Source organism: Gorilla gorilla, chromosome 18 (genome assembly GCF_029281585.2).
Source record: "Gorilla gorilla gorilla isolate KB3781 chromosome 18, NHGRI_mGorGor1-v2.1_pri, whole genome shotgun sequence".
NCBI lineage: Eukaryota > Metazoa > Chordata > Mammalia > Primates > Hominidae > Gorilla > Gorilla gorilla.
In genome coordinates, this window is record NC_073242.2 from 121,447,583 (window position 1) to 121,473,160 (window position 25,578).

Consider the following 25,578-nt stretch of genomic DNA (forward strand, 5'->3'; position numbering starts at 1 on the left):
AGCACTTTGAATGTATTATTCGATTCTGTCCTGACCTGCAAAGTTTCTTTAACTTGACTATTTGATTATATTGTGACTTGGTGAGTATCTATTTGGTTTGAACCTCTTTAGGAATCTTTAAGCTTCATGGATTTAGATGTGTAAATCTTTCCCATGATTTAGGCAGTTTTCAGCCATTCTTTAAATAAGCTTTCTTCTCCTTTCTCTACTTTCCTTCCCAAACTCCCATAACCTGACAATGGTTTGCCTAATGGTGTCTTGTTGGCTTTCTTTTCTGTCTGTTTTTTTTCTTTTTTTTTTTTTTTTTGAGACAGAGTCATGCTCTGTCACCCAGGCTGGAGTGTAATGTGTGGTCTCGGCTCACATTGCACTCCAACCTCCGCCTCCTGGGTTCAAGCGATTCTCCTGCCTCAGCCTCCCAAGTAGCTGGGACTACAGGTGTGTGCCACCACACCCGGCTAATTTTTGTATTTTTAGTAAAGATGGGGCTTTGTCATGTTGGACAGGCTGGTCTTGAACTCCTGACCTCTTAATCTGCCTGCCTCGGCCTCCCAAAGTGTTGGGATTACAGGCTTGAGCCACCACACCCAGCCTTCTTTTCTCTTTTTTATTCTTTTTTTCTTTGTCCTCTGACTGGATAATTTCAGAAGATCTATATTCAAGTTTACAGATTCTCTCTCCTGTTGAAGTTTACTATTGTGTTATATCACCCAGTCTGGTCTTGAACTCCTGGGCTCAAGAGATCCTCCCACCTTGGCCTCCCAAAGTGCTGAGTTTACAAGCATGAGCCACTGCATCCAGTCAGTCCCAGCACTTTGGGAAGCTGAGGTGGGAGGATCACTTGAGCTTAGGAGTTTGAGACCAGCCTGGGCAACGTACTGAGAACTTGTCTCTATATTAAAAAAAAAAAAGTCTTTGGGAGGCCAAAGCGGGAGGATCACCTGAGGTCAGGAGTTCGAGACCAGCCTGGCCAACATGGCAAAACCCCATCTCTACTAAAAATACAAAAATTAGCCAGGTGTGGTGGCACATGCCTGTAGTGGTGGTGCACGCCTGTAGTCCCAGCTACTCAAGAGGCTGAGGCAGGAGAATCACTTGAACTGGGAGATGGAGGTTGCAGTGAGCTGAGATCGCACCAGTGCACTCCAGCCTGGGCAACAGAGTGAGACTCCATCTTATAAAAGGAAAAAAGAAGAAAAGAAAAATTCCATATCTGAGTGTTTACTCCTGAGTTTTTGAGATTGTTATTAAGATCGTGCTCTACTGTGATGATTTGGGTTTGTTTGATAATCAGAAAAAAGCATATTCTTTTGGGTGTTCAGCCACACTGCTTTGGTGTCACAACTGCACATTGGTTTCACAGCTGCAGGACAAATTCGAGCATCTTAAAATGATTCAACAGGAGGAGATAAGGAAGCTCGAGGAAGAGAAAAACAACTGGAAGGAGAAATCATAGATTTTTATAAAATGAAAGCTGCCTCTGAAGCACTGCAGACTCAGCTGAGCACTGATACAAAGAAAGACAAACATCGTAAGAAGCAATAGTTTCTCTTACTATTCTGAGAGCCTTATCATTCTGCATCCCATCTTCCTGTGAGATTGTCTTTGTAGCATTTAACTCTAATTGCAGTTCTCTTTTTAAAAATTGGCTTGCTTATTGTATATTTTCCCCAACTAAAGCGTGAACTCCTAGCAGGTCGTGGTGGCTCATGCCTGTAATCTCAGCACTGTGGGAGGCTGAGGTGGGTCGACTACCTGAGGTCAGGAGTTCGAGACCTATCTAGATAGGCATGTGAAATTATCTAGGAAATCAAAGGATTGCAGATGGAATCAGAACCACGTTGCCACAGTTTCATTCTGGCTTCAGCCTTGAGTACAGTATGGACTGAATGGAGACTACTAGGCTCTCAGCCATCTGCTGCGTTCTGGTAGTGCTCTACAATCATGTGTCTCTACTACTTCTTTGCAATGTAAATACTAGTGTAAAACTACTCAGCCACAAGCTCTGAGAGAGATCGAGAGATGTCCTTCTCTTAATAGAGATAAGTCATTTGGTGGAATAACTCTTCGAGTCAACCAGTGTAAGTAACAGAGACACCAAAAACCAGCCATTAGTTTAGTTTGCTTGACCCAGCAATCTACCTCTTAGTATATGCTTTGGTGACACTCATGTACTTATGCACCAGGTGGCAGGTGTGTACTAGAATTAAGATATTCATAGTAGCATTGTTTCAGATAGTAAAAAAGTGTTATCCACAAAAAAATGGATGAATTATCAGTGAAAATTACTGAACTTTGGACACACACACATCCTGCCAACCTTCATCAAAAAAAGTATTATTTCTTATTCTCCATCCTAACCTAGATAAGTGGAAGAGAAGAAAGAATTTTTTAAAAAAAGTCCTGATAGCTGGAAAACTTCCTTCACTGTATCCAAAGTTATGAGAACTCTTTGGGTTGTGTCTCCAAACTGAGATTCAGAAAAGCAATCACAATTAATCAACAAATTATCATTTTCATAGGACATTTCTAAATTTCCAAAGTGAATATAGCCTTTTATTTTTCAATCCAGCTAGCTAGCTAGGTCCATCCATATCCATGCACATCATCTGGTTTAATAGATTTCTCATTATGCTGTATTCATCTGTATATATTCTAATGTTGGAGAATTTTCTCAAATTTAAATATGATTTAGATAAACTTAACAGAGTGTCAGCAGTACTTAGATAAAGCAATTTTTTTTTTTTGAGAAATGGTCTCTCTGTCACCTAGGCTGAAGTGCAGTGAGGCAGTTATGCCTCACTGCAGCCTCAACCTCCCAGGCTCAAGTAATCCTCCCACCTCAGCCTCCTGAGTAGCTGGGATTACAGGTGTTCACTACCATGCCTGGCTAATTTTTGTATTTTTTTTTTTGTAGAAATGGGGTTTCACTGTGTTGCCCAGGCTGGTCTTTCTGGGCTCAAGCAATCCACCCACCTCAGCCTCCCAAAGTACTGGGATTACAGGCATGAGCCACTACACGCAGCCTAGATAAAGCAAATTTTTAAATTGATTTGATACTTGATTTACTCATAAAAAAAAAAACCTGAATGCTAATTGTTAACCAACTATTGTTAAATTTTAAGGGCAGTTGGGTAGCATGGTCTTAGGTCTGATTATAAATGTTTGTCTTTTTTGGGAGCCTGTGATTTTTTCAATACAAAGCAGCTTTTAAAACATCTTGTGAGAACGGTATTTAGGAGGAGAACAAAAAAGGGAATTCTGAATTGTAATGACAGATGTAAACATGTCTTTCATTAGGGTTCACTTTGGTTTTCTTTTTCTTTAGTGGTTTTTGGCAAATTTGTCATATCAAGAAGCACTTTCAGACACACAAGTTGCTATAGTTAATATTTTATCTTCAACTTCCGGTAAGAAATTTGTCTTTAAAAATCTGCATTATAAATCAGTGTATGTATTTCTGGTATATATATGTGTACATGTACAACATTTTAATCTTGTTACAGCTTCTTACATTAGTTGTAATATACATTAGTCTATTATAACTGCCTTTTAATCTGTATACAGTCAGGTGCTGCATATGATGTTTCAGTCTACAACAGACTGCATATACGATGGTGGTCCCATAAGATTATAATACTGTATTTTTACTGTACCTTTTCTATGTTTAAATATGTTTGGATACACAAATACTTACCATTGTGTTACAGTTGCCTACAGTATTCAATACAGTAGCATGCCATACAAGTTGGTAGCCTACAAGCAATAGGCTTATAGCATATAGCCTAGCTGTGTAGTAGGCTATACCATTTAGGTTTGTGTGAGTATGCTCTATGATGGTGGCACAAGGATGACATTGCCTAAGGACACACATTTTCTCTGTATTTATCCCTGTTGTTAAGCATGACTGTAGTTTCATGCCTTAGCCTGTGCTATTTATGTTCCTTCAAATACTTTACAATATTTTTTATATAACAACATATTACAGTTTTATAGGCTGGCCTTTTGTATTGTAGTTGCCTTTCCCTTCACACATCCTTTCCAGAGATCTTTTTCTAGACCCTTTGGCTAAAATTTAATTGCTTATTTCAGAACTATAATTTGCCCTATGATAGGTGTTTTATTTTTAAGATTGAATCACCTTTCAAATCTGGAAGACAAAAGTATTTTTAAAGCTATAAAAATAACTTTAGGGACACAGGCTTGATTATGATGAAGTCAGCTTGTTACTCTGAATAAGATTTAAGTTTCCTATTAGTTTAAAATAAATAGGACTGTACTTGATCTGTACTGTTGAAATAAACATGGTTTAGTTTGGAGGCTATTTTATGCATGAACTTTAAACATTTCAGTCTAGTCATTACTTAACTGCAGTCATTTTCTTAGTTAAGAGTGACAAAAATAATTTGAAAGGTAGGTATATAATTTGCTTATTTAAACAATGAAGTTGGTAGTAAAAATGTTGACAGTATTTAAACTCATGTACCATTTTTAAATTCTTTTCTCCTCATAGGACTTTTTACCTTAATCCTTGCTGCAGTATTTCCAAGTAACAGTGGAGATAGATTTACCCTTTCTAAACTATTAGCTGTAATTTTAAGGTAAGCATATAGTGTGATAGCTAGTTTACTCTGCTTAAAAATACAATATTACAATTTCTGATAGTGGCACCAGGGTAGTTTGTATTGTAAGAGCAAAGAAAGATGTGGATAAAAGAAGGCTTTAAGTGGACATGATGCTACTTAGCCCTGTCACATCCTGCACTAGGTTTCTAAACCTTCCTGGGTAGGGTAACCAGAGGGAAAACCCCAAGGCTGCTTTGGTTCCCATTCATGTGTCTGCAGACTCATCAAGTATTGGACTGACGTTCACACTTAATGTGGCAGCTTAATCCTCATAATCTCCCAAGTTTCTATTTCTTTTTCTTAAGGCAATTTCCCCTCTTTGTTTTGATTTTTATTTCTCCTTTTTCTACTTCTCCTAGAAAGCTAACATTCAGTTTTCTCTAATTGTCTAAGCCTCAGGTGATGTTTCATTTATTTTCTGTATAATTCATTTGGCAGTTTTGCACTACTGCATAATATGAGTGTTGCTGATAACTATACTTAAATATTTTAATTTAACTTTGTGTATGTTTGTCTTGTCTTCCCTACTGGTTTGTAAACCCTTGAAGGCCATAGCCTTGTTTTATATTTGTGTCATCAAAGACCTAGCATAGGGCTTTGCCCATAGACAGTATTGAAAAAAGATGTGTTGGTTTAATAAAACTTATTTTATGAAACAAAATCAGAGAAGGTAGCAGGGTGATTTGATGGAGAGTAGTGTTTCTTGGTTATCAAAGCTGAGATTGAATAAGAGCTCTGCTGTTTGCCCTGGGGCAGTTTCCTTAAACTCTGAAAGGGTTTCCTAGTTGAGAAAATGATATTATCTATTTTACCTTGCAGCCTTGTTTTAAAGTTTAGTGGTAATAGCTATGAAGTGTCTGGTATTGGGCAATCATAGAAGACTGGTAGCTCTTAATATTAAATGTTTTTCTTTTTTAGTTATAAGGGTAAATTAACCACGGTTGCTCCAATGGGCAGCTGGTTGATCCAACTAATTTATCATTTAGACTTTATGGCCACTAGGGATTTATTCTTTTACATGGTTTACTAATGTTTTAAGCCGAGCAAATTTTTGCATTAGGGAAATATGTTTGTATTGGAGAAGTAAATGAGGTTTTATTTAACTTTATTTAAAATATGTGCTAATTTATAACTTTTCTTCGTGGTATCTTAATAAAGACTTGATAAAGAAGGAAATGGATATAAAATATTGAACTTGTAAGTATTTTGACAGAGTACATTACTTCTTCTCATTAAAGTAGGTAGACGAACAGAGGTTGGCAAACTATGTTGGGTCAGCTGCTGGTTTTGTAAATCAGATTGTATTAGAGCACAGCCACTCTCATCTATTTGCAAATTGTCTATGGCCATTTTAGCACTACAGAGGCAGAGCTGAATTGCAATACCATGTGGCCCAGAAGCCTAAAATATTTACTATCTGTACCTTTAAAAAAAAGTGTTACTTAGAAATTTTTTGAGTAAGTATATGTTCTTAAGAATTATGTATTAAACATTGTTTAATATTTTGTTTTGAATTGGCATTTTACTAAGAGATTCAATTTCTGAGGCTATAAAAAGAATTTTACATAGCAACAATCTTGAAGGGAATCTAAGCAAAGAAATCTCATTTCATCAATTGAGAGACAAGAGTGTGGCCTCAAGCCAAACAACTTGGAATCCAATCCCATCTCCATCATTACTAGTTTTGAGATCTTGAACAAGTTCCTTACATTTCTGTGCCAATTTTCTCATCTGTATATTGGGGATAATAATAGGATTTCTCTCATAGGATTATTATGAGGATTAAATGAGTAGAAGTTCTAAAGTGCTTGGAACAATGTCTGATACACAACAGGAGGTGCTCACTATATTTAGCCATTATCATAATCATCATCATTTAAATGGAAACAAAATCCCTGGTTTCTAATATATTGTGGATACTCAATAAATAATAGCTGAATCTGAATATGAACAGTGATTATTACAGAAAATTGTGATGATTTAATTGAAGGGTTTGCATATTTAGTGTAAGGACTACACTTGAGTTCTGATGACATCTTTCCGTAAGGGAATACATATTTTCTTTCATCTTCCTCTCCCACTGCCACACTGGTCTTTCTCATCAGGGTGAGATAATTAGGCTAATTTTTTTTTTAATTAGCAATATCTCATCTACTTGAAAACGTGTTACAATTTATAAGATTCATAGAAATAGACAATGTAAAGAGTTCCCTGAGGACAGGAACCACATCTGTATTGTTCACTTCTGTAACCCAGTGCTTTGCCCATATTAGATGCCCAGAAAATAACAATTGAGTTTATGAATGACCTCTGATATCTCTACATCCTTAATTCAGTCTTATTTTTATCCACTAAAATCATGAGATTAGTGAAATTGTTTAAGCACGTAAGGATAGTTTTACTGTTAATTTAGATTTTACCAATAAGCAAGAGTAGTACCATTGGTGGATTTATATGGGTTTGATATATTTGTATAATCCAAAAGAAAGATTGGAAAGGGATGACAAGTTGGTTAATTCATTCTTAACTGAAAGACAGTGGATAGCATAGCACATAAAAGCACTGGACTCTGGAGTAAAACTGCCTGTATTTCAGTCTCGGCTATGTGATCTTGGTCAAGTTACCTTACCTCTTTGTGTATTAGCTTTCACATGTAAAATGGGAATGGCAGTAATAAGACTTCCTTATAAGGTATAATATTGTACATTTTGTGAGGATTAAATGAGTTAATACAAATATAACACTATATTATATTGATATTGTTAGATATTATTATTGAAATTGCTAAATTATTTGATAGTTTTACCCAAAGTTGAGATTAGTCTTGATCACTTATAAATAATTTTTATCTTTATGATTAGCCTTTTCAGAATTCTTTAGCTCATCATTAATGACTGTTATTCTCATAGCATTGGAGGTGTTGTACTGGTAAACCTGTCAGGGTCTGAAAAATCTGCTGGAAGAGATACAATAGGTAAGTACTTGACTCTGGATTCTCTCTGTTAAACAAGAAAGTTACATGTGCGTGCTCATGTGCACAGATGAACGTACGAAGGGTAGGCACTAGCAGGGGTTTTTTTTTTTTGAACTTTTCCTTTGGAAATAACATAAAAAAATGCGTAGTTTAGTGAATTCTCATAGCCTTCACCCAGCTTTTTCAAATGTTAACAACTTACATAAATATTATACAGTTATAAAAATCAGAAATTAACGTTGATTATGATACTGTTATCTATAAAGCCTTTTCAAATTTTGCCATTTTTTCCACTAATGTTCTTTTTCTGATCCAGGATCACTTATTGCATTTAATTGTCGTGTTTCCTTAGTTTCCTTTAAATGCAGAAGTGTTCCTCAGTCTTCTTGTCTTTTATGACCTTGACACTTTTGTAGGGTACCACCTAGTTGGTTTGTAGAATGTTCCTCAATTTGCATTTGTCTGACATTTTCTTTGGTTAAATTGAGGTTGTGCATTTTTGGTAAGAATATAATGGAAGTGATATTGTTTCCTGATCAGTGCATTCTACCAAAAGGCACATGATATTGATTTGTCCTGTTGCTGGTAATGTTAATTTTAAGGTGGTTAAAATTAACCACCCTACTCCAGTGTAAAGTTACTAATATTTCCCACTGTAAGTAATAAGCATCTTGTGGGGGATACTTTGAGGCTATACAAATTTCCTGTTGCTGTCATATCTTCACCCACGAATATTGTCATTTACTCTTGATTCTTGATTCATAGTTACTGCTATGGTGAACACTTAGATTTTGATCCATTGCTTAGACTTAACAAAAACAAAAGTAATCAGAACCTAGCTGGGCTGAGCATGGTGACTCATACCTGTTATCCCAGTGCTTTGGGAGGCCAAGATGGGAGGATCGCTTGAGGCCAGGAGTTCAATACCAGCCTGGGCAGCATAGTGAGACCTCATAATAAAAAATAAACCTAGATTAATTATTTCTCTTTGAATACTTCTTTAGATATTTGAGGTTTATTGAATAGAACAATGCTTTCTGAATTATTCCTAGCTACTACCCAGTGAGCTGTGCTTTGAACCTCCTCACCTCTTTCTCACCCAGAGCAGCTTTGTGTATATAAAACAATGTATGTATTTGGTATGTGCATGTGTATGCAAGATTTTATTGACAGGCTTTTCCTTAGCTTTAAAAAAAGTTTGAAAATAATAAAAAAAGTAATAAAACATTTGTCTTTTGAATAATTGATTAAAGTATTGAATATGACCACTTGGCAGAACATTATCTAGCTGTTTGGAAAAGTTTAAATGTTTTTGAGAGTTAATAAAGAGAATCAGTATTTATTATTCATGTACTGTGAGATCTGTATTATGTTAGCTATTTCGGAACATTAAAAAGTATAAATTATGTGTTTGCAGTTTTCAAGGAGTTCTTGATTTGGAACAATATGAGATTTATAAAATGAAGCTACTAGGGATTAAACTAATACCATACTTGACAATAGTAAGTATTGTCTAAAACAGAAGACAGGACAGAAATACAGCGGATTAGAAAGAGGATGCTTTGTGGAAGAAATGGAACTTTAACAGAGCCTTTAAGATGGGAGTGGTAGTGCAATACATATTAAGAATGGTATATAGGGGTAAGGAAGACAATACAAGCAACAGCTTAGTGATGGAAAAAAACATTTGTTAAGTTGGAAAATGCCAGGTGTCAAGATTGTTTATGTAGGGTAAAATAAGAAACATGCATTTCTAAATTAAAAACAAAGTGTTACTTTGGAGTTGTATTATTATAATATGTATAGGTTTTGGTCGGATCATTGAGGTGAATGCTTTTGCATTTATTTGTTAACACATTAAACTCCTTCCTGTACTCCTAGAAGACTTGGATGGGGTAGGCTATACCTTTTCATTGTATATCTTTATATCAATATAAAGGTGATTTATATCATTATATATCTTTTCACTTTTGTATATTCTTGCAATATTATCTGACACATTATTGGATTTTAAGCGTATATTGAATGAGCTGATGAGTGATTGCTTTAAATCACGTCCATTTTTACAGGTTCCATTTGGTCTCTTGCTGGAGCCATGCTCTATGCTGTCTATATTGTTATGATTAAGAGAAAAGTAGATAGAGAAGACAAGTTGGATATTCCAATGTTCTTTGGTAAGAATATATGTAACTTGGGAGGCTATTTACTCTAAATGATTAACACAGGGTTTTGCTTTTGTTTTTTGGAGGGAATAGGGAAGCCTTTTCTTTTCTTCCGTATGATTCTTTAAAACCATTTAAAGATTATGAAGGCCAGTCCCAATGTTTTCCTTACTTTATCCTGCATAGTTGTGCACCTATGAGGGAGTGCCCATCTCCTCAGTGTGAGACAGAAAGAAACTCCTAACATTTTTTTCAAATTGATGTCTTCAGACTGCAAGTCAGATATTTATCTCACTGATAGGACAGATTTATGCTCTTATAAGCATGTGAGAGTTTACCTGCTGTATTTTACATTTTGCCATTTTTGAATAGTTAGCAAAGGACTGGGGAGACTGCCCCCGAATTATATGTTTAATGCTGTCGCAGTCTATGTACTTATGTACATTAAAAATTGTGGGCCATTTAAATGCTTTTCATTTGCATTTTATCTTTAAGACACAGACACTTTTATAACATAGATTCATTCTCAAATTACCCAATTATAGTTTCTGGATATGGTTTATAAATTTTCCTTTGCCTGACATCAGTTCAGGAAAGAACTTGCGATATCTGTAGGACTGCAGACGAAGAACACATTGACAAGATAATCTTTCAAAAGATATCTGAATATAAATAGATAAAGAAGCTCCGTGATAAGAGTTCAAAGTGCAGCTTACAAGGAGTCAGGAGACCTGGAATCCAGCTGTTGTAACTTTATTTATCTCACAGGCATCTGAAATATGAGGAAATTGGACTAGATGAATGGCCTCTGAACTGTGATGTAGGGAATAGGTAGGCTTCTGGGATGGTTGGAAGGAAATACAGTTGCATGTAGGGGTCTAGTTCTTGGACTCCTTTGCTGCTTCACCTGTGGAACAGCTCTACTTTGTTGAGCATTTTGCATTAGAATTTAATTTATAGTAAAGATTTTTCTTATGGCTGGGCATTGTGGCTCACGCCTGTGATCCCAGCACTTTGAGAGGCTGAGGCAGGAGGACTGCTTGAAGCCAGGGATTCAAGATCAGCCTGGGCAACATAGGGAGACTGCATTTCTATTTAATTTTTTTTAAAAAGACTATTTTAAAACTATTTTAAAACTAAAAATAGATTAAATACTTGTACCTAAAGACTAACAAAAATAAAATGTTTGAAAAGCCATGAGGCTGAATGATTGCTTAAATTCTTTTTAAATATAGAATTCAAGAAATATAGCATAATAGCCAGGTTTGGTTACATGTGTTTGTAATCCCAGCTGCATGAGAGGCTGAGGCAGGAGAATCACTTGAGTCCAGGAGTTCGAGTCTGCAGTGAGCTATGATTGTGTCTCTGCACTCTAGCCTGGGTAACAGAGTAAGATGCTGTCTCTTAAAAAAGAAAAGATAATTTTAATGATATTTTATTTGAGAGTCATAGAAAATTTTATTTGGAATGGAATAAAATGCTAGTTTTTTTTTAGTGTTATAGGTAGATGGTTGGGTCAGTGGTACTTTTTAAAAATTTGTACTTTGACAACTTGCAAGAAAAATTGCTTAATTTACTCATATTAGGGAGAGTGCATATAGACATGTGGCTTGTGTTGGTCCTGTTCATATGTGATGTGATATGTAAAGCAATATTGATCTGCCCTGGGCTTTAGAATAGACAGGATTTGGAGAAGTTAGGATTGGGATGTTGGGGGCTCTTCAGGCAAGGGAGTGTGAGCAGAGGCTTAACAGGGAGCAGTGAGTAGATCTGAATGATTGTGCTGGAACTTCGCTTTGTGGAAGAAGAACAGAAAGGCATGTGGCGCCAGATTCTGGGCAGTCGAGGGAATAGGTGGGGTCATTGGGACTTTTGTCTCTAGGTCAAAGGATGTTAATTTATGTGGGATTTCATAGACTCAGCACTTCAGGGACTAGAAAATAGATTTAGATCTTGGTAATGCCACATTTTGGTGTTTCATTAAAACAACTTTGTAATGTTATTTAAGCATTTTAGGTCATGTGTCCTTGCTGTATATGTGTTCTTTTGTTGTTTTTTTTTAATCAATAGATGTAAGTTGGTGTATTAGTCTGTTTTCACACTGCTATAAAGAACTACCTGAGACTGGGTAATTTATAAACAAAAGAGGTTTAATTGACTCACAGTTCTGCATGGCTGGGGAGGCCTCAGGAAACTTACAATCATGACGTAAGGTGAAGGGGAAGCAAGGCATGTTTTACACACTGGCAAGAGAGAGAGAACTTGAGAAGAGGGAACTGCCAAACACTTTAAAACCATCAAATCTTGTAAGAACTCACTATGATGGGAACAGCATGGAGGAAACCACCCCCATGATCCAGTCACTTCCCACCAGGTCCCTCCCTGACACGTGGGGATTACAAGTCAAGATGAGATTTGGGTGGGGACACAGAGCCAAACCATAATAGTTGGGCTCCCTAAAACAGGATATGAGATGGGGAATTTGTGTGGGTGATTTTTTGTGGGGAGTTCACTGAAGGAAAAACTTGCAGTGAAGGAAGCAAGATAGAGAAGGGGAAAGAACCGTGTGGCGCACAAGTATAACTGAGGTTTGGCCCAATTCATTGCAGGTACTGAGGCGGGGAGCAGAGGGAGAGCAGCTAATATGTCTCGGCCTTGAGTCATGATGGCTGGCCTCGTAAAGCCTCCATCAGTTAGTCATGAGCTGCAGAAGATGGGGTGGAGTGGAGGGTGGGAACTTGCTGGGAAAGGCAGACTTATTTGCCCCCCTTCACAGAAGTGGGGTGGCTGTGAGTCTTTAGCATCAGACAGAGAGTGGGTGCTCCTGCCCTGTTAAGATTTAACTAGGCATCCTAATGACTGGTTTATTATTTAGGTGACATAGTAAGTATCAATTATATATCTACTGTAATTTAATTTTCTTTTAAGAAAGCTGTATAGTTACATAAATCATATAGCAAATTTGTGACATAAGCTGTATAGGAAGTACAACAAAATTTATTATAGAATTGTAATCTTTTTTCTTTATATTCTTTACTTTTACATGTATATAGTCATATATAAACTTAATTTCTATAATAATATTAGCTAACTTTTATTAAGTGCTTACCATGTGCCAGATACTATGCTATATTTTATGTGTTTTGTCTAATCTTCCCAGAAACCTAATTAAATATTATTAAATGTTATTTTATGCTTATAGATTGGAAAACTGAGGCTTAAAGAGGTATAAGGCTTGCACTACTATTGAGTGATATATAGAGCTGGGATTGGACCCAGGCAGTCAGACTGCCGGGCACACACTTAACCACTATGTGGGATGGCTTTCCTTAATAACTAGTCAGTGGTACTTTGCTCATACGTTGAATAGCTCTTTGTGTGTACATACTTTCTCACTAACTAGTTAGAGGTCTGGGAATGCAGGAACCAAGAGTTTTATCTCCTTTGGAACCTTCTTCCATTATTGCTCGCAAAGCATAAGTGTTTTGGACATAAATAATTGAATCAGAGAGCAAACCATCTAATTCCTCAAAATTAATTTAGGCTGAGTACACAAACACATACATACCAGTTATTTCTTTTAAGTTCTAGGGCACTATATTATCAGTAGCTAAGGTTAACAACCCTTCTTGTTGAGTTGTCCTAAGTGGTTTATTCCATAGTAGTTGCTCCCATACAATGTGGATAGTTGAACTGAGTGATCACCAGTTGCTTCAGACAGTTTTTTTTTAATGGTGTTGAGCTATTCACAGGACTGACTTAAAAACAAACCAACAGAAGTTTTAGCTAAGGAAACCTCCCAGAGTGCTTTTGTGCAAAATCTAATTTTGATTTTAGAGTTAATAAGCTTGGAAAATAGAAATAAATCAATTTTAACTCTTGTCTCTTTTATACATGTTCAGGTTTTGTAGGTTTGTTTAATCTGCTGCTCTTATGGCCAGGTTTCTTTTTACTTCATTATACTGGATTTGAGGACTTCGAGTTTCCCAATAAAGTAGTATTAATGTGCATTATCATTAATGGCCTTATTGGAACAGTACTCTCAGAGTTCCTGTGGTTGTGGTATGTACTGTTTATTCTCCAATTATTATCAGTTGATTAATTTTTGGATATTTTAAGCGTTTATATTTGTCTGTTTGCTGGTGGCCCTTCCTGTGCACCCCATTCTGCAACACACATACAACTGAATACTTTAACTCCACTAGAGCAGGGACTTTGTTTTTTAACTTCTGTGTGCCCATTCTAGAGTAGTACCTTGTCCACAGAAGGAGCTCAATAAATACTTGTTGAATGAAAGAATGAATATGAATGGTGTAAATCTGTAAAAATGTTTTAGAAAGTGGAGTATTATGCAAATGAAAGTAGTCATTATCTAATGGATATCCAAACATATGAGGTATGTATGCCAAGTATGAGTGCATGAGTTCTAGTTGAGAATCCAGGAGATGGTGCTTATTTAAGAGGCTTTGGAATATCTGTTTGCTTGTTCATAGGTGTTTTTGTTTTATTTATTTTCAGGACCTTTCCTATGGGTGAGCCAGATATGTAAACCTTAAACTGTGATTGATTTGAGATGTTAACATACTTTGATATGCTGTATATCCAATATACTGATATGCGATAATAAACTTAAAATAGTTTGAAGACAGTATCATGTATGGAGTTTGAGAGACCTTTCAAATAACAGAGCTTTATACTTAGTCCTATTTTTATTTAATAGAAATTTGAAATGGATAGAATGAATAAAACATAAGTGAATAAAATGAATTTTATTACATACCCATTGAAACTGTTAACTAGTTTTCCCTTGCAAAAGACTGCAACAGAAATAGACTTTTTTGTGGAGTCTTCCTTAATGCTCTGCCTATAGTGCTGTGTCTCCCTGCCCAGTTAAGAAATACCTATTTTCTTGGTATCCCCCATATCACTCTCTTTTGTGTAATACTTAAAGATTTACTTTGTATTGTAGTAATTTATGTTCTTATCTAAACTCCTTTGCTGATCTAAAATTCTTTAAAATCATAATCCATTTGCTCATTAATTTTTTCATCTTTAGTTATGTACATTTTAGATACTCGATTTTTTTAACCTTAACTATTAACAGATGACAAAAGGCTTTAGCCTTTAGCTAAATTGGATCCACCTTAACAGCTGGATTAAGTCAAACAGCCTTTATAATTCTACCTCCCAGGTTTTTTATTATAGTACTCTGCATGATAAACATCCAAGAACATATGCTGTATTTGACCCCGAATGCTCTTTTCACAGAGCAGCTAAGTAGTGGGAACCACAAGTACTTGTTTCCTTTACCTCATCAATAAGGACTCGTTGTTCAGCCTCTGTTCATTACTTCTAGTGACACTTTATTGAGAGATAGCCCCTTTTATTGCAGGACAGCATTATTAATTCTGACATATACTGAGCTAGATTTTACTTGCCTATAACTTCCATGGATCTGTAGTCCTAACGATATACATTATGGTTTTATCTTGGCTTATAATTCATTTTCTCCTTATATGCCCAAATTATCAGTCTTTATAAATGGCTCATCTGTCTCCATTGGGTGTAATATTTTCTTTCAATTCAACAAAATTGTATGCAGATAGATATTTCAAAATTTCATACCCACATTGATAATTCAAGGTGAAAATAAAGAGCTTACTTAGCTTTTGGTTAGGACAATTGTTAGAAAAATGGAAAACAACAAGAAAATATTTTTTAAGAATATTCAAGTCTTTCTTTTTTTATGCCAAGCCAAATCAAAAGAGTAACACATGATTTTAGTGTTCATGAAGGTGAGATATTTTTGCTTGGTGACAGAATCACATGTTGGCTTATCACTTCCTTAAAGTCTATGTGTGAAGTATTGTCCTGCAATGTTAATAATGCTGTTTTCTTTGTTATCTACAAATCATCACAAAACTGTAATAACTGTTCAACAGTTTTTTAAAAAAATTAATGAAATATAAGCTATACACCCAAAGTTGAATAATATCTGCAAACAGATCTTGAAAATAGCATAAAATATTTTGAGCTTTTTATACTTATATATTTGTATTTTTAATATTTGAAGAAAAACTTTGAGAATCATCTTAATAACTTTATTATATTTTATGTTTCAATCCATCCTAGCCTCTTATCTTTGCTCCTGATCTCACAGGCCTATATTATAGGATAGAAAGTCTTTGTTCAGTGTTTTTCTTTGGTTGTTTAATTTTTTTAAATATAGAAATGTATATTTTCTTTTTTTTAGGGGCTGCTTTCTTACCTCATCATTGATAGGCACACTTGCACTAAGCCTTACAATACCTCTGTCCATAATAGCTGACATGTGTATGCAAAAGGTAAGGAAACTATTTATTATTCATAGATATTTTAGGTGTGTTATTAAAACAAACCTAATGAAAGTTGAGATGTGATTAAATTATAAGGATACAAACATAAATAATACTTGATGCTTTCTCTCCCAAGGTGCTTTACTACATAGAAATATAGAAAGTACCGAAGAAATAGATAATTTCCATTTTTAGCTTTTCCATTTTTTCCCTAAATTTCTAAGTTAAGGGCATCATTTTCATATGTAGTTCTCCAGTTTTTGAGCTGATTCTGTTCCAGATGTTCTTTGGTAAGTCACATTTTATCATACAAGCATTTTAGTTTCTGCGATAAACCCTGTCACAGGCTCCTTCACACTGCTGAATGAGCAGCACAGGAATCATGCTGTTTGCAGTAAAAGTTAGCCATCTCTCTCTGGACTCAGCAGAGTGGGTATCCCATCCCTTTTCTCTGAAGGCCTAGTATGGATGTGGGGATTCTCGTGATAAATATTGGCAATGCTAACACCACAGAAAAGAGAATCTGGAATGTTGCTGCCAACAGCCTAGAAGGGAAGAGTTTATTCAGTGCTCCTGAGTGTAGCAGGAAGAACAGAGGTATGCTGTTGCCCAGCACTGAAAGATGGAGCATAGCCATTTATCACACAGTTCAGTATATGTAGGCATTTAACTTCTAACTGCAACTACTAAGTCACAGAAGTGTGTGTGTGTGTGTGTGTGTGTGTATGTGTATGTGTGTTTTAGTCTAATATAATTTGAAGAGGGAAATACTTCAAGGCCGAAAGGCTTATAATGTGTACAAGCAATAATCAAAATTTTAAACCTATTTTTCTCTAGGTCTTAGCCAGGCACAGTGGCTCACGCCTGTAATCCCAGCACTTGGGAGGCCGAGGCAGGCAGATCACTTGATGTTAGGAGTTTGAGACCAGCCTGGCCAGCATGGTGAAACCCCGTCTCTACTAACAATAGAAAAATTAGCTGGGTGTGATGGCAGGCACCTGTAATCCCAGCTACTTGGGAGGCTGAGGCAGGAGAATCACTTGAACCTGGGAGGCGGAGGTTGCAGTGAGCCAAGATCATACCACTGCGCTCCAGCCTGGGCAACAGAACAAGACTCCATCTCAAAAAAAAAAAAAAAAAAAAGATAAAAGCAAAATATGCTTAGTGCTGTATATCCTCTTTATTTATAAAATAATTCTTTACTGATATTTAACTTTGTTTTATGGTCAGTAAATTCTTATTTGTCATGGTTAAAGAACTGAGATTCTTTCCTTAATTGAGAATTAATTATCTTACATAACTTGCATTTTCAAAGAATGTGGATATTCTATATAACACTAACATTGCACATTATTACACATCATTCTTTTATAGATTTAAGTAATATCTAGGCCCTTCTTCATCTTCAGGTCATAATCCTGAATATGAACCAAACTGGTTATGAAACTGGGAAGGTGCTACTTGTTAGAGGATTTTGGTAGACTACTGTGTAAATCATCTTTATTGTACTGATATTTTAAAAACAAAAGCTTTCGTAGATTGAAAAAAATTGCAGCTTAATGTTCAGGAATTTTTAAGAAAATAGTCACAGGGGACCTAATTGTATTAAATGATTAGTCATTTCATAATTATCATTACAAACAATAATGGTTATAATTTGTTTAATAAAGTATTTTAGGGTAAAGACAAAATGGGGAAATGTATGCACATGCAATTAATTATAAAAACATAACCAAACTTTAACTGATTGCCCAGTTCTGGATATGAAGACAATCAAGAAAAGATTTGGTGTTCTTGATTGTCTTCATATCTAGAACTGGGCAGTCAGTTAAAGGAGCAGGCTGTGTGTTGGTGTCAGGATTGAGGCTAGGGAGATTCCATCTGGAAAAAGCAGCAGTGTGTGTCCAGAACTGTAACACAAACATGATAAGAGAAATCTACTTTTCTAGGGTTTTTAGGTTTAATTAGCTAACTGTATTTATATATAGCTTCTGAAATGTTAGCATTTATTAACATTGTGCTTGAAACAAATTGGTTATTTAAATCTATTTATAATCATTTTATATAATAGAAAGCATCCTTGATCATATTCTATTTGATATTCAGATATATTTAGGAATTAGAAAAAAAATTTTTGTTTACATAAGTAATTTTCTTTGTTGTAATAAATGGCTTCATTTCTTTTGTCTTAGCTTGTTGGAAATCAAATTAGAAGTTTTTTATTATGAGACAACATATAAACAGCTACATTGTGGAAAGTGAATTTGCCTTCTAAAGTCTTCTAGGGCTTTATCTATCTTTATTAAGTTTGCTTTGATTCAGTTATGAAATAAGGTTTTTAGTTGAATATTCATAAAATAATTCTATCAACTATATCTACATTTTTAATCGCATTATTTATAACTTCTTAATACCTTTTCTGATCTTGGATAATTTAAATGCAGCATGGTTTTTCCTGATTATTAGTCATTCTGGCAAATATTCCAGGAATATGTTAAAATATATTGGTAATTTCATAACTAAATGAAGGCTTTTCAGTTTAATGACTATTCTTTCCGGGGCGTTCTTAGGCTGACTCAGTCATTGTATATGAATACCATAGAAATAGGGCATGCATGTTAAAAATTGTCAGTTATTATTCTTGTGTTATGCATTGTGAGTTCCCTCATAAAAGACATTATGCTCACAAAACTCGTTTACTCTGACTAATGGTGCTATGAAATGGAATAGTATATGTTTTCCACCAGAGGGAGTCTTACCTATGACTCCATGCCCTTTTTTTTTTTTTTTAATTCTCAAAGAGGGCAAACACAGTTTTCCTTCCCTATTTTATAGATAGAAGTTACTATTTTCATCATTATTTTTAAAGCAAACCTCCTGTGTGTTACACTTAAGTCTCAGTGGTTGATCAGTGTAGGCTTCTTTGACAATCGTTTCTGATCTTTAGCTGAGTCTAGATGGTAAAAGTGAACCAGTGAAAGGGAAGAATGAGTTTTGTTTTGGATGGCATCTCATTATTTTTTATTTTCTTTTTATTTATATATTTGTTTTTCTTATTTTTTTCTTTTTGATTTTAATACCTCCACCCTACTTACAGATATTTTTTATTTTCTTGACAACCCTGATAAATGATGGATTGGAGGATCAGACTTGTTGACATCACTGATGAGGCTTGTCTTGTTGCTTGTCTTCTCTGGCTAACATTCCTTAGTAAAAATATTTCTATTTTTTTCTTTATTTTATTTGGTCATTATTTCATTTTGAGCTTTTTTCATTTATTACTAGATAAGCGAGTTTTGAGTGTCAAATTTGCACTTAATTTGTTTTTGGTACTGTCATAAGGACTGTAGCATACACAGCATACTACAACTGTAACTTTTTATGAAAATATACATTTTTTGAAGATGACTTCAGAAACTGAGGGAGAGAGACCCACTTGAGACTAGGCAGCAAACAGTGAAGAAGAAATGAGCAACATGGTGTGCAGGAGCAAAGTTTCATACTGTATATCTCTACTCTAAGTGTACAATGCCTATAAATGGAAAGTATGCTTTCTTGGCTTTCCTTTAGCCTATTTTCCAAGCAAGAACTATTGTTGTTGGTAATTTAGGTACATGGAATAGTAAGTTGAAGTCTTGAATTCTTATTTAATAATAATACACTTAATACATTGTCAGTGTTTAATTTTGTCTTCCCATTGTTCTTATTCCTGCTAGTTTTCACAAATAGAAAACTTACACTGAAGGGGAAAATTGCCTTAATGATAATTGTGGGTGTGTTTTTTCCTCTATCTTTTATTTTTAGGTGCAGTTTTCTTGGTTATTTTTTGCAGGAGCTATCCCTGTATTTTTTTCATTTTTTATTGTAACTCTCCTATGCCATTATAATAATTGGGATCCTGTGATGGTGGGAATCAGAAGAATATTTGCTTTTATATGCAGAAAACATCGAATTCAGAGGTACGTCTAGTCCCAATACACATTTTTAAAAATAGTGTTTGCTAGATAACTGAGAATTGCATCATGCTGGCCTAGCTTTTAGAGATTTTTGTGAGGAATTATTGAAAGATGATAACTTATATGTTACGGCAGATGAAAATAATTTGTTTAGATCTTTTGGGTAATAAGATTCTTTCTCTTTCTTTCTTTCTTTCTTTTTCTTTCTCTCTCTTTTTCTTTCCTTTTCTTTCCCTCTTTCTTTCTTCTCTTTCTTCTTTTTTTCTCTTTCTTGACAGAGTCTTGCTCTGTAGCCCAGCCTGGAGTGCAATGGCACGATCTCAGCTCACTGCAACCTCTGCCTCCTGGGTTCAAGTGATTCTCCTGCCTCAGCCTCTTGAGTAGCTGGGATTACAGGCGTGCACCACCATGCCCAGCTAATTTTTGTATTTTTAATAGAGGCAGGTTTCACCGTGTTGGCCAGGCTGGCCTTGAATTCCCGACCACAAGTGATTTGCCTGCCTAGTATCTACATTTTTTTTAAAAAAATATGATTCACAGGTAATACCAAAACGTTTACTGTTTTGCTGTAACAAACTTAAATATAGAAAACTTTTATTGGTTTGAACATAATTCATGATAGAATAGTATTTCCTCAGTTTTTCTTTCCAATTTCTTTCTTTTTAAGAATGAAAGCTTTTTACATTTTGCTATAAAAAGAACTTGGTTCCAGTGACTCTGGAGCTCAAGACCAGCCTGGGCAACATATCAAGACCCTGTCTCTAAGAAAATTTAAAAAAAATTACCCAGACACAATGGCATATACCTGTAGTCCCAAGCTACTTGGGAGGCTGAGGTAGGAGGATCACTTGAGCCCAGGAATTCAAAGCTGCAGTGAACTATAATAGCACCACTACACTTTAGCCTGGGTGACAAAGTGATACCCTGTCTTTTATTTAAAAAACAAAAAGTGAGACCCTATCTCTTATTTAAAAAACAAAAACAAAAAACGCTAACTTGGGACAAGTTCTTGGGAAATTTTATCCTAGTGTTGGTTCTGACACTGACTTGCATCCTGTCCACATAGCTTCAGCCAATGGAATAAATAAAGTTTGAGGTTCCTTTTCAGCTCTAAAGCTTTCCTTAATTATTGCTTTTTTTTTTCTTAAGAGTTCCAGAAGACAGCGAACAGTGTGAGAGTCTCATCTCTATGCACAGTGTTTCTCAGGAGGATGGAGCTAGTTAGCTGTTTGTTGTCTGTAGCCCAGGTTTGTATGTGAGCTGGGTTTAGTATTGAATAAGGTTCTTATCTGTGTCATATTCAAAGGGTTGATTTTCTATAATTAGTTGTTTGAGAGGCAATACAGCCTTAGAGGCTAAAGGGGCTAAAGCCTGGACTCCAGTTCCGTCTTCTCCACATACTAGCTGTGTGGCCCTATGCAAGGTTCTTAATCTCTTGATGCTTCGGCTTTCTTATTTGTGAAATGGGATTACAGTAGAACCTCCCTTATGAGGGTGTTAAAATAGTAAATACTTGGTAAATATAAAGTATGTATAATAGTGTCTGACTCAAATGATCAGAAAGTTTTAACTCATTTTTATTCATGCTAAGGGTCATTTTATTTAATAATATGCTTTAGAAAAATATTTTTTCTCTGATGATAAAAGAAAAATGTAATATCCTGGGGTACAATATACTGGTTGGAAAATACTAGTCTTTATGTGTGTGTTTTACATAACTGGCACAGCGTTTATCCTCATTCTCTGACATTGCTTTGTCATTTAACAATGCTTCTGGAATATTTTTCCATTTTTTACATTTTAAGAAATAGTGTCTTTTATATGTCTTCGATGATAGAGTACATGACATTTAATATTTTGCTGAATGAAAGCTTGAATTAAATGTAACATACAGATTTTGCAGGTACAAAAGTGGTTATTTAGAATGAAAGATCACAATAAACTACTAGAATTTTTCTAGTTTTTCTAAGACATCTTTAGACAATTTATATTGAAATGTTTCTTGATTGCTACTGAGTTTTCCCTCCCTATCTAGAACATTGTACAACTCCTGTCAGTTGTTAACACTTATATTAGGCTTGAAGATTAAGTTTCGTTATCCTCATGGTAAACTTGCTTCTAACCTACAGCTAATGGTCCTGGTTTTCTGTTTTTCTTTAGTGTGCTGTTTTTAAATCTAGTTTATACCTGCACATGGTTTGAGCTCTAGTTCTCCAAGACTTTTTGTACAAGGCAGTTACCCCTGCCCTTCCCTGCCCTGCTCATCCTGCTTTCATTTTCTTCCCACTCTGAGGAAATTAAACTCTTAGCTGATTCTTTTGGTATTTTCCTTCTTGTCTCCCTAAGTATCACGTTTATGACTTGTGTTTCATGAGTTCTCAGTTTTAGGCATCTTCAGCTGACTTTCCCACTAAGATCAATGAGGACAGATTATTTTCAAGTTTACTCCTCCTCTGCTCCCACCTCATATGCCTCCTGTCTCCATATCAGTTCGGCCTCCTCATCATCCCTGTATAGTTATTGCATAATTTTGGATAGATCTGTAGTCAGTGTTTATATTGTTGTCACTAAAAAATTGTTACTTATAACTGAGCTATGTAGGATTCGTCCTGGTATTTCCCTTATCCAGAGATTCTCTGTTACTACCCTTTTTGGAGAGTAAACCTTAAAGTCTTCTCCTGGGATAGAGAAAAGGCACTTGGCCAACTGTGAAAAGTAAGAGAGGGCATCTGAGTGTCTGTCTGCTTTTTCTATAGGCATTATACCAGTCTTCTTGTTTTTAGTTGTTTCTTCACCCCTCCTTACAGAGATATCTGGTCCTGTTTTTCCATTGCTAACCAAGAGTTGGCTGTTATTTTCTCATCTCTCTACTTTTCTTTTTGTCCATGTGGTTTATTCCTTTTAAGAAAAAAATTCCAGGCTGGGCATAATAACTCATGCCTGTAATCCTAGCATTTTGGGAGGCCAAGGAGGGAGGATCACTTGAGCTCAGGAGTTTGAGACTAGCCTGGGCAACATAGTGAGACCTTATTTCTGTTAAAAAATATATTTTTTTAACCCTTTGTTTCCTTTTTAGTGAGGTTTTGGAGAACAAGTGGAACTAAATATATGTTTATGTGCCATCTTTAAATTTAAAAAAACGTAAACACAATTACAGTAAGTCCTCACTTAACATCATCAGTAGGTTCTTATAAACTGTGACTTTATGCAAAATTACAGCAAAACTTTTTTTTTTGCATCAACATTATAACATAACAACACTGAACGAAAAAATGTTATTCGGGGACCTAAAGTCAGTTTCCTAGAACCTATGACATTAAGTGAGGACTTTGTATTCTTGAAAGCTTTTTAATGCTGTAATTTATGCATTATTTTTCTTGGGTATGCTGTGCATTGTTTTCATACTCACACTTAAACCTACCCATATCCAGCAAGGTTTCAGTATTTTTAGAAGTGAGAGCTGTGTAAAGAAGAGAGTGAAGACTAGAGAGGATGGATTGCAATAGAGTAGAATAGACTGGGCAGGTGTCTTTGTCTTTGCAGGAGTAATGTTGGAATATACCAGGAGTACAACTAACTGCTAATACACAGTCTTTAGTGTTGATGTCAGCTTTTGACATTGCTATAGAAGTCACATTCATAAGTTCTTAGTACTCCAAATTTGAGTATCCAGTTATTAAGTATGTATACAGTGAAAATAGGTATTTCAATTTTAAGATAATTTGCTTTTTAAAATGTAAACTATAGAAAACTAAAACTGTGAAATTATAATCTAATCACATTTCTGTGGTTTCTGTTTTTAGCTTGATAATGGAACTATACAGCGAAGAGACAATCTCTGGCAAGTTTTTGTAGAAAAAATGTTTCAGTGCCTAGTCTGAAAAATAACAGTTTCAGTTCTTTGAAACTCTAAAATATATTTTTCTCATACCGGTTTTCTTCATTTTCATAATGAAGCACTTTGCTATGTAGCTGTGTACATATCACTACAGTTATAGGAAGTTTCAGTCTACAGTCCATCCAAAGGACCAACCTGCCTTACACATCTCAAGGAATTCAGCTGTTGAAATCATTTGAATAATCAAGGAATAAATCCTAATGTTCTGGGACTTTATTTTCACATGTTAAATGCTGGAATATATTATGAAAATGTTTTCAAGAAATCACTTAAGTGTTCATAGACCAGTATTTCTGACAGGTAAAATGCTAAAATAAGCTACCTGTAATAAGTGTGGATTATATTTTTGGGTTTTGTAGAATATTGCAAATTAACTACGCAAAAAATGTTTAATTTATGCAACAAGCATGTTTGTGCAAATTTCATGGGACTTTAAAAAGAATAAGTATTTGAGAAAATATCTGGTTCACTTACACTACATTTACTGTATTATTCTTTTATAGCATTAGGTGCCTTGTATTTTAAATCTGTGACAAACCGTGGCAAATTTTTAAAGGGGAAGTATTATTATAAAATGAAGAAATATGTATTTCTAAAGGCTATATTGCTGTAAACTTAATTGATAAAGCTCTGTTTAATTTAGAGTTTTGAAGAAATAGTCTCCCTTCAATTAAGAAATTTTCATAATGGAATGATTTAAATTGAAGTGACAAAGAGTATTATTAAAATACAATGTTTATACGTGTATTTGTGTATTGTAGATGTATCAAGTGATTTCTAATTTTTTTCACTTATGAATGTGCCAGATTACTCTAGAACTAGATGTCTCTTCTTTAAATAATTTTAGTTTTCCTGAATAAATTTGTAATGGTTAAAGTACCAAGTAAGTAAGGCGAGAAGGGATTCTGTTTTTAAAATCACATCAGAACTTTTCCTCTACTAAGATTATAAATTAAATGTAAAATACTCCTAATTGCAATTCTTAAACTTAGGCCTTACATGTACTTATTATGCAACTGCTCCTGGACTCTATTCACCATAGATATCAGTAAACGTATGTCCCAGGATTCACAGGCTTTTGATTAATCAATATTCTTTTCAAGTTTTCTGTGTGAAGAGTTTAGTTCTCTTCAAAATTTCTTAACTAATCTGATTTTTAAGAATTCTCTTTGCAGTGTTTAGCTTCCTATTCACATTCTTAAAATTGCTTTGGTGTTACCATGAGTCTAAAATGAAGTTTAGCCTTCCTTTTGTTTCATTCTGAGAACTTCTATATTATATTACCTTTAAAAATTGTTTATGATATTAAATTTAAAATACAAACAGCTCTCTCTCTCTCTTTTTTTTTTTTTTAATCATCCAGCCCAAAGTGGCAAAAACAGCTCTTTTCTCGTTTGGCACCACCAATAATGCAAGTTAAAAATAATGTTGAGTTTATTATACTTTTGACCTGTTTAGCTCAACAGGGTGAAGGCATGTAAAGAATGTGGACTTCTGAGGAATTTTCTTTTAAAAAGAACATAATGAAGTAATATTTTAATTACTCAAGGACTACTTTTGGTTGAAGTTTATAATCTAGATACCTCTACTTTTTGTTTTTGCTGTTCGACAGTTCACAAAGACCTTCA

At 34.9% G+C, this 25,578-nt stretch overlaps 1 protein-coding gene across 1 annotated transcript; it reads left to right on the forward strand.

Annotated features, from left to right (window-relative positions):
• Positions 1-1,052: 1,052 nt before the first annotated feature.
• On the forward strand, positions 1,053-25,275 carry LOC129526580 (solute carrier family 35 member F5-like). Its single transcript, XM_063699787.1, has 9 exons — positions 1,053-1,531; positions 4,514-4,601; positions 7,535-7,599; positions 9,669-9,773; positions 13,664-13,823; positions 16,015-16,105; positions 19,901-20,055; positions 21,202-21,299; positions 23,856-25,275. The coding sequence occupies exons 1-8, from the start codon at positions 1,468-1,470 to the stop codon at positions 21,275-21,277; spliced, it is 804 nt and encodes a 267-aa protein (XP_063555857.1). The 5' UTR covers positions 1,053-1,467; the 3' UTR covers positions 21,278-21,299; positions 23,856-25,275.
• Positions 25,276-25,578: the final 303 nt, after the last annotated feature.

Coding starts and splice junctions, on each gene's coding strand:
- LOC129526580 (XM_063699787.1), top strand. CDS start 1,468: ATGAAAGCTGCCTCTGAAGCACTGCAGACTCAGCTGAGCACTGATACA. Junction 4,602..7,534: donor CTATTAGCTGTAATTTTAAG/GTAAGCATATAG, acceptor TTATTCTCATAG/CATTGGAGGTGTTGTACTGG. Junction 13,824..16,014: donor TCAGAGTTCCTGTGGTTGTG/GTATGTACTGTT, acceptor TCTTTTTTTTAG/GGGCTGCTTTCTTACCTCAT.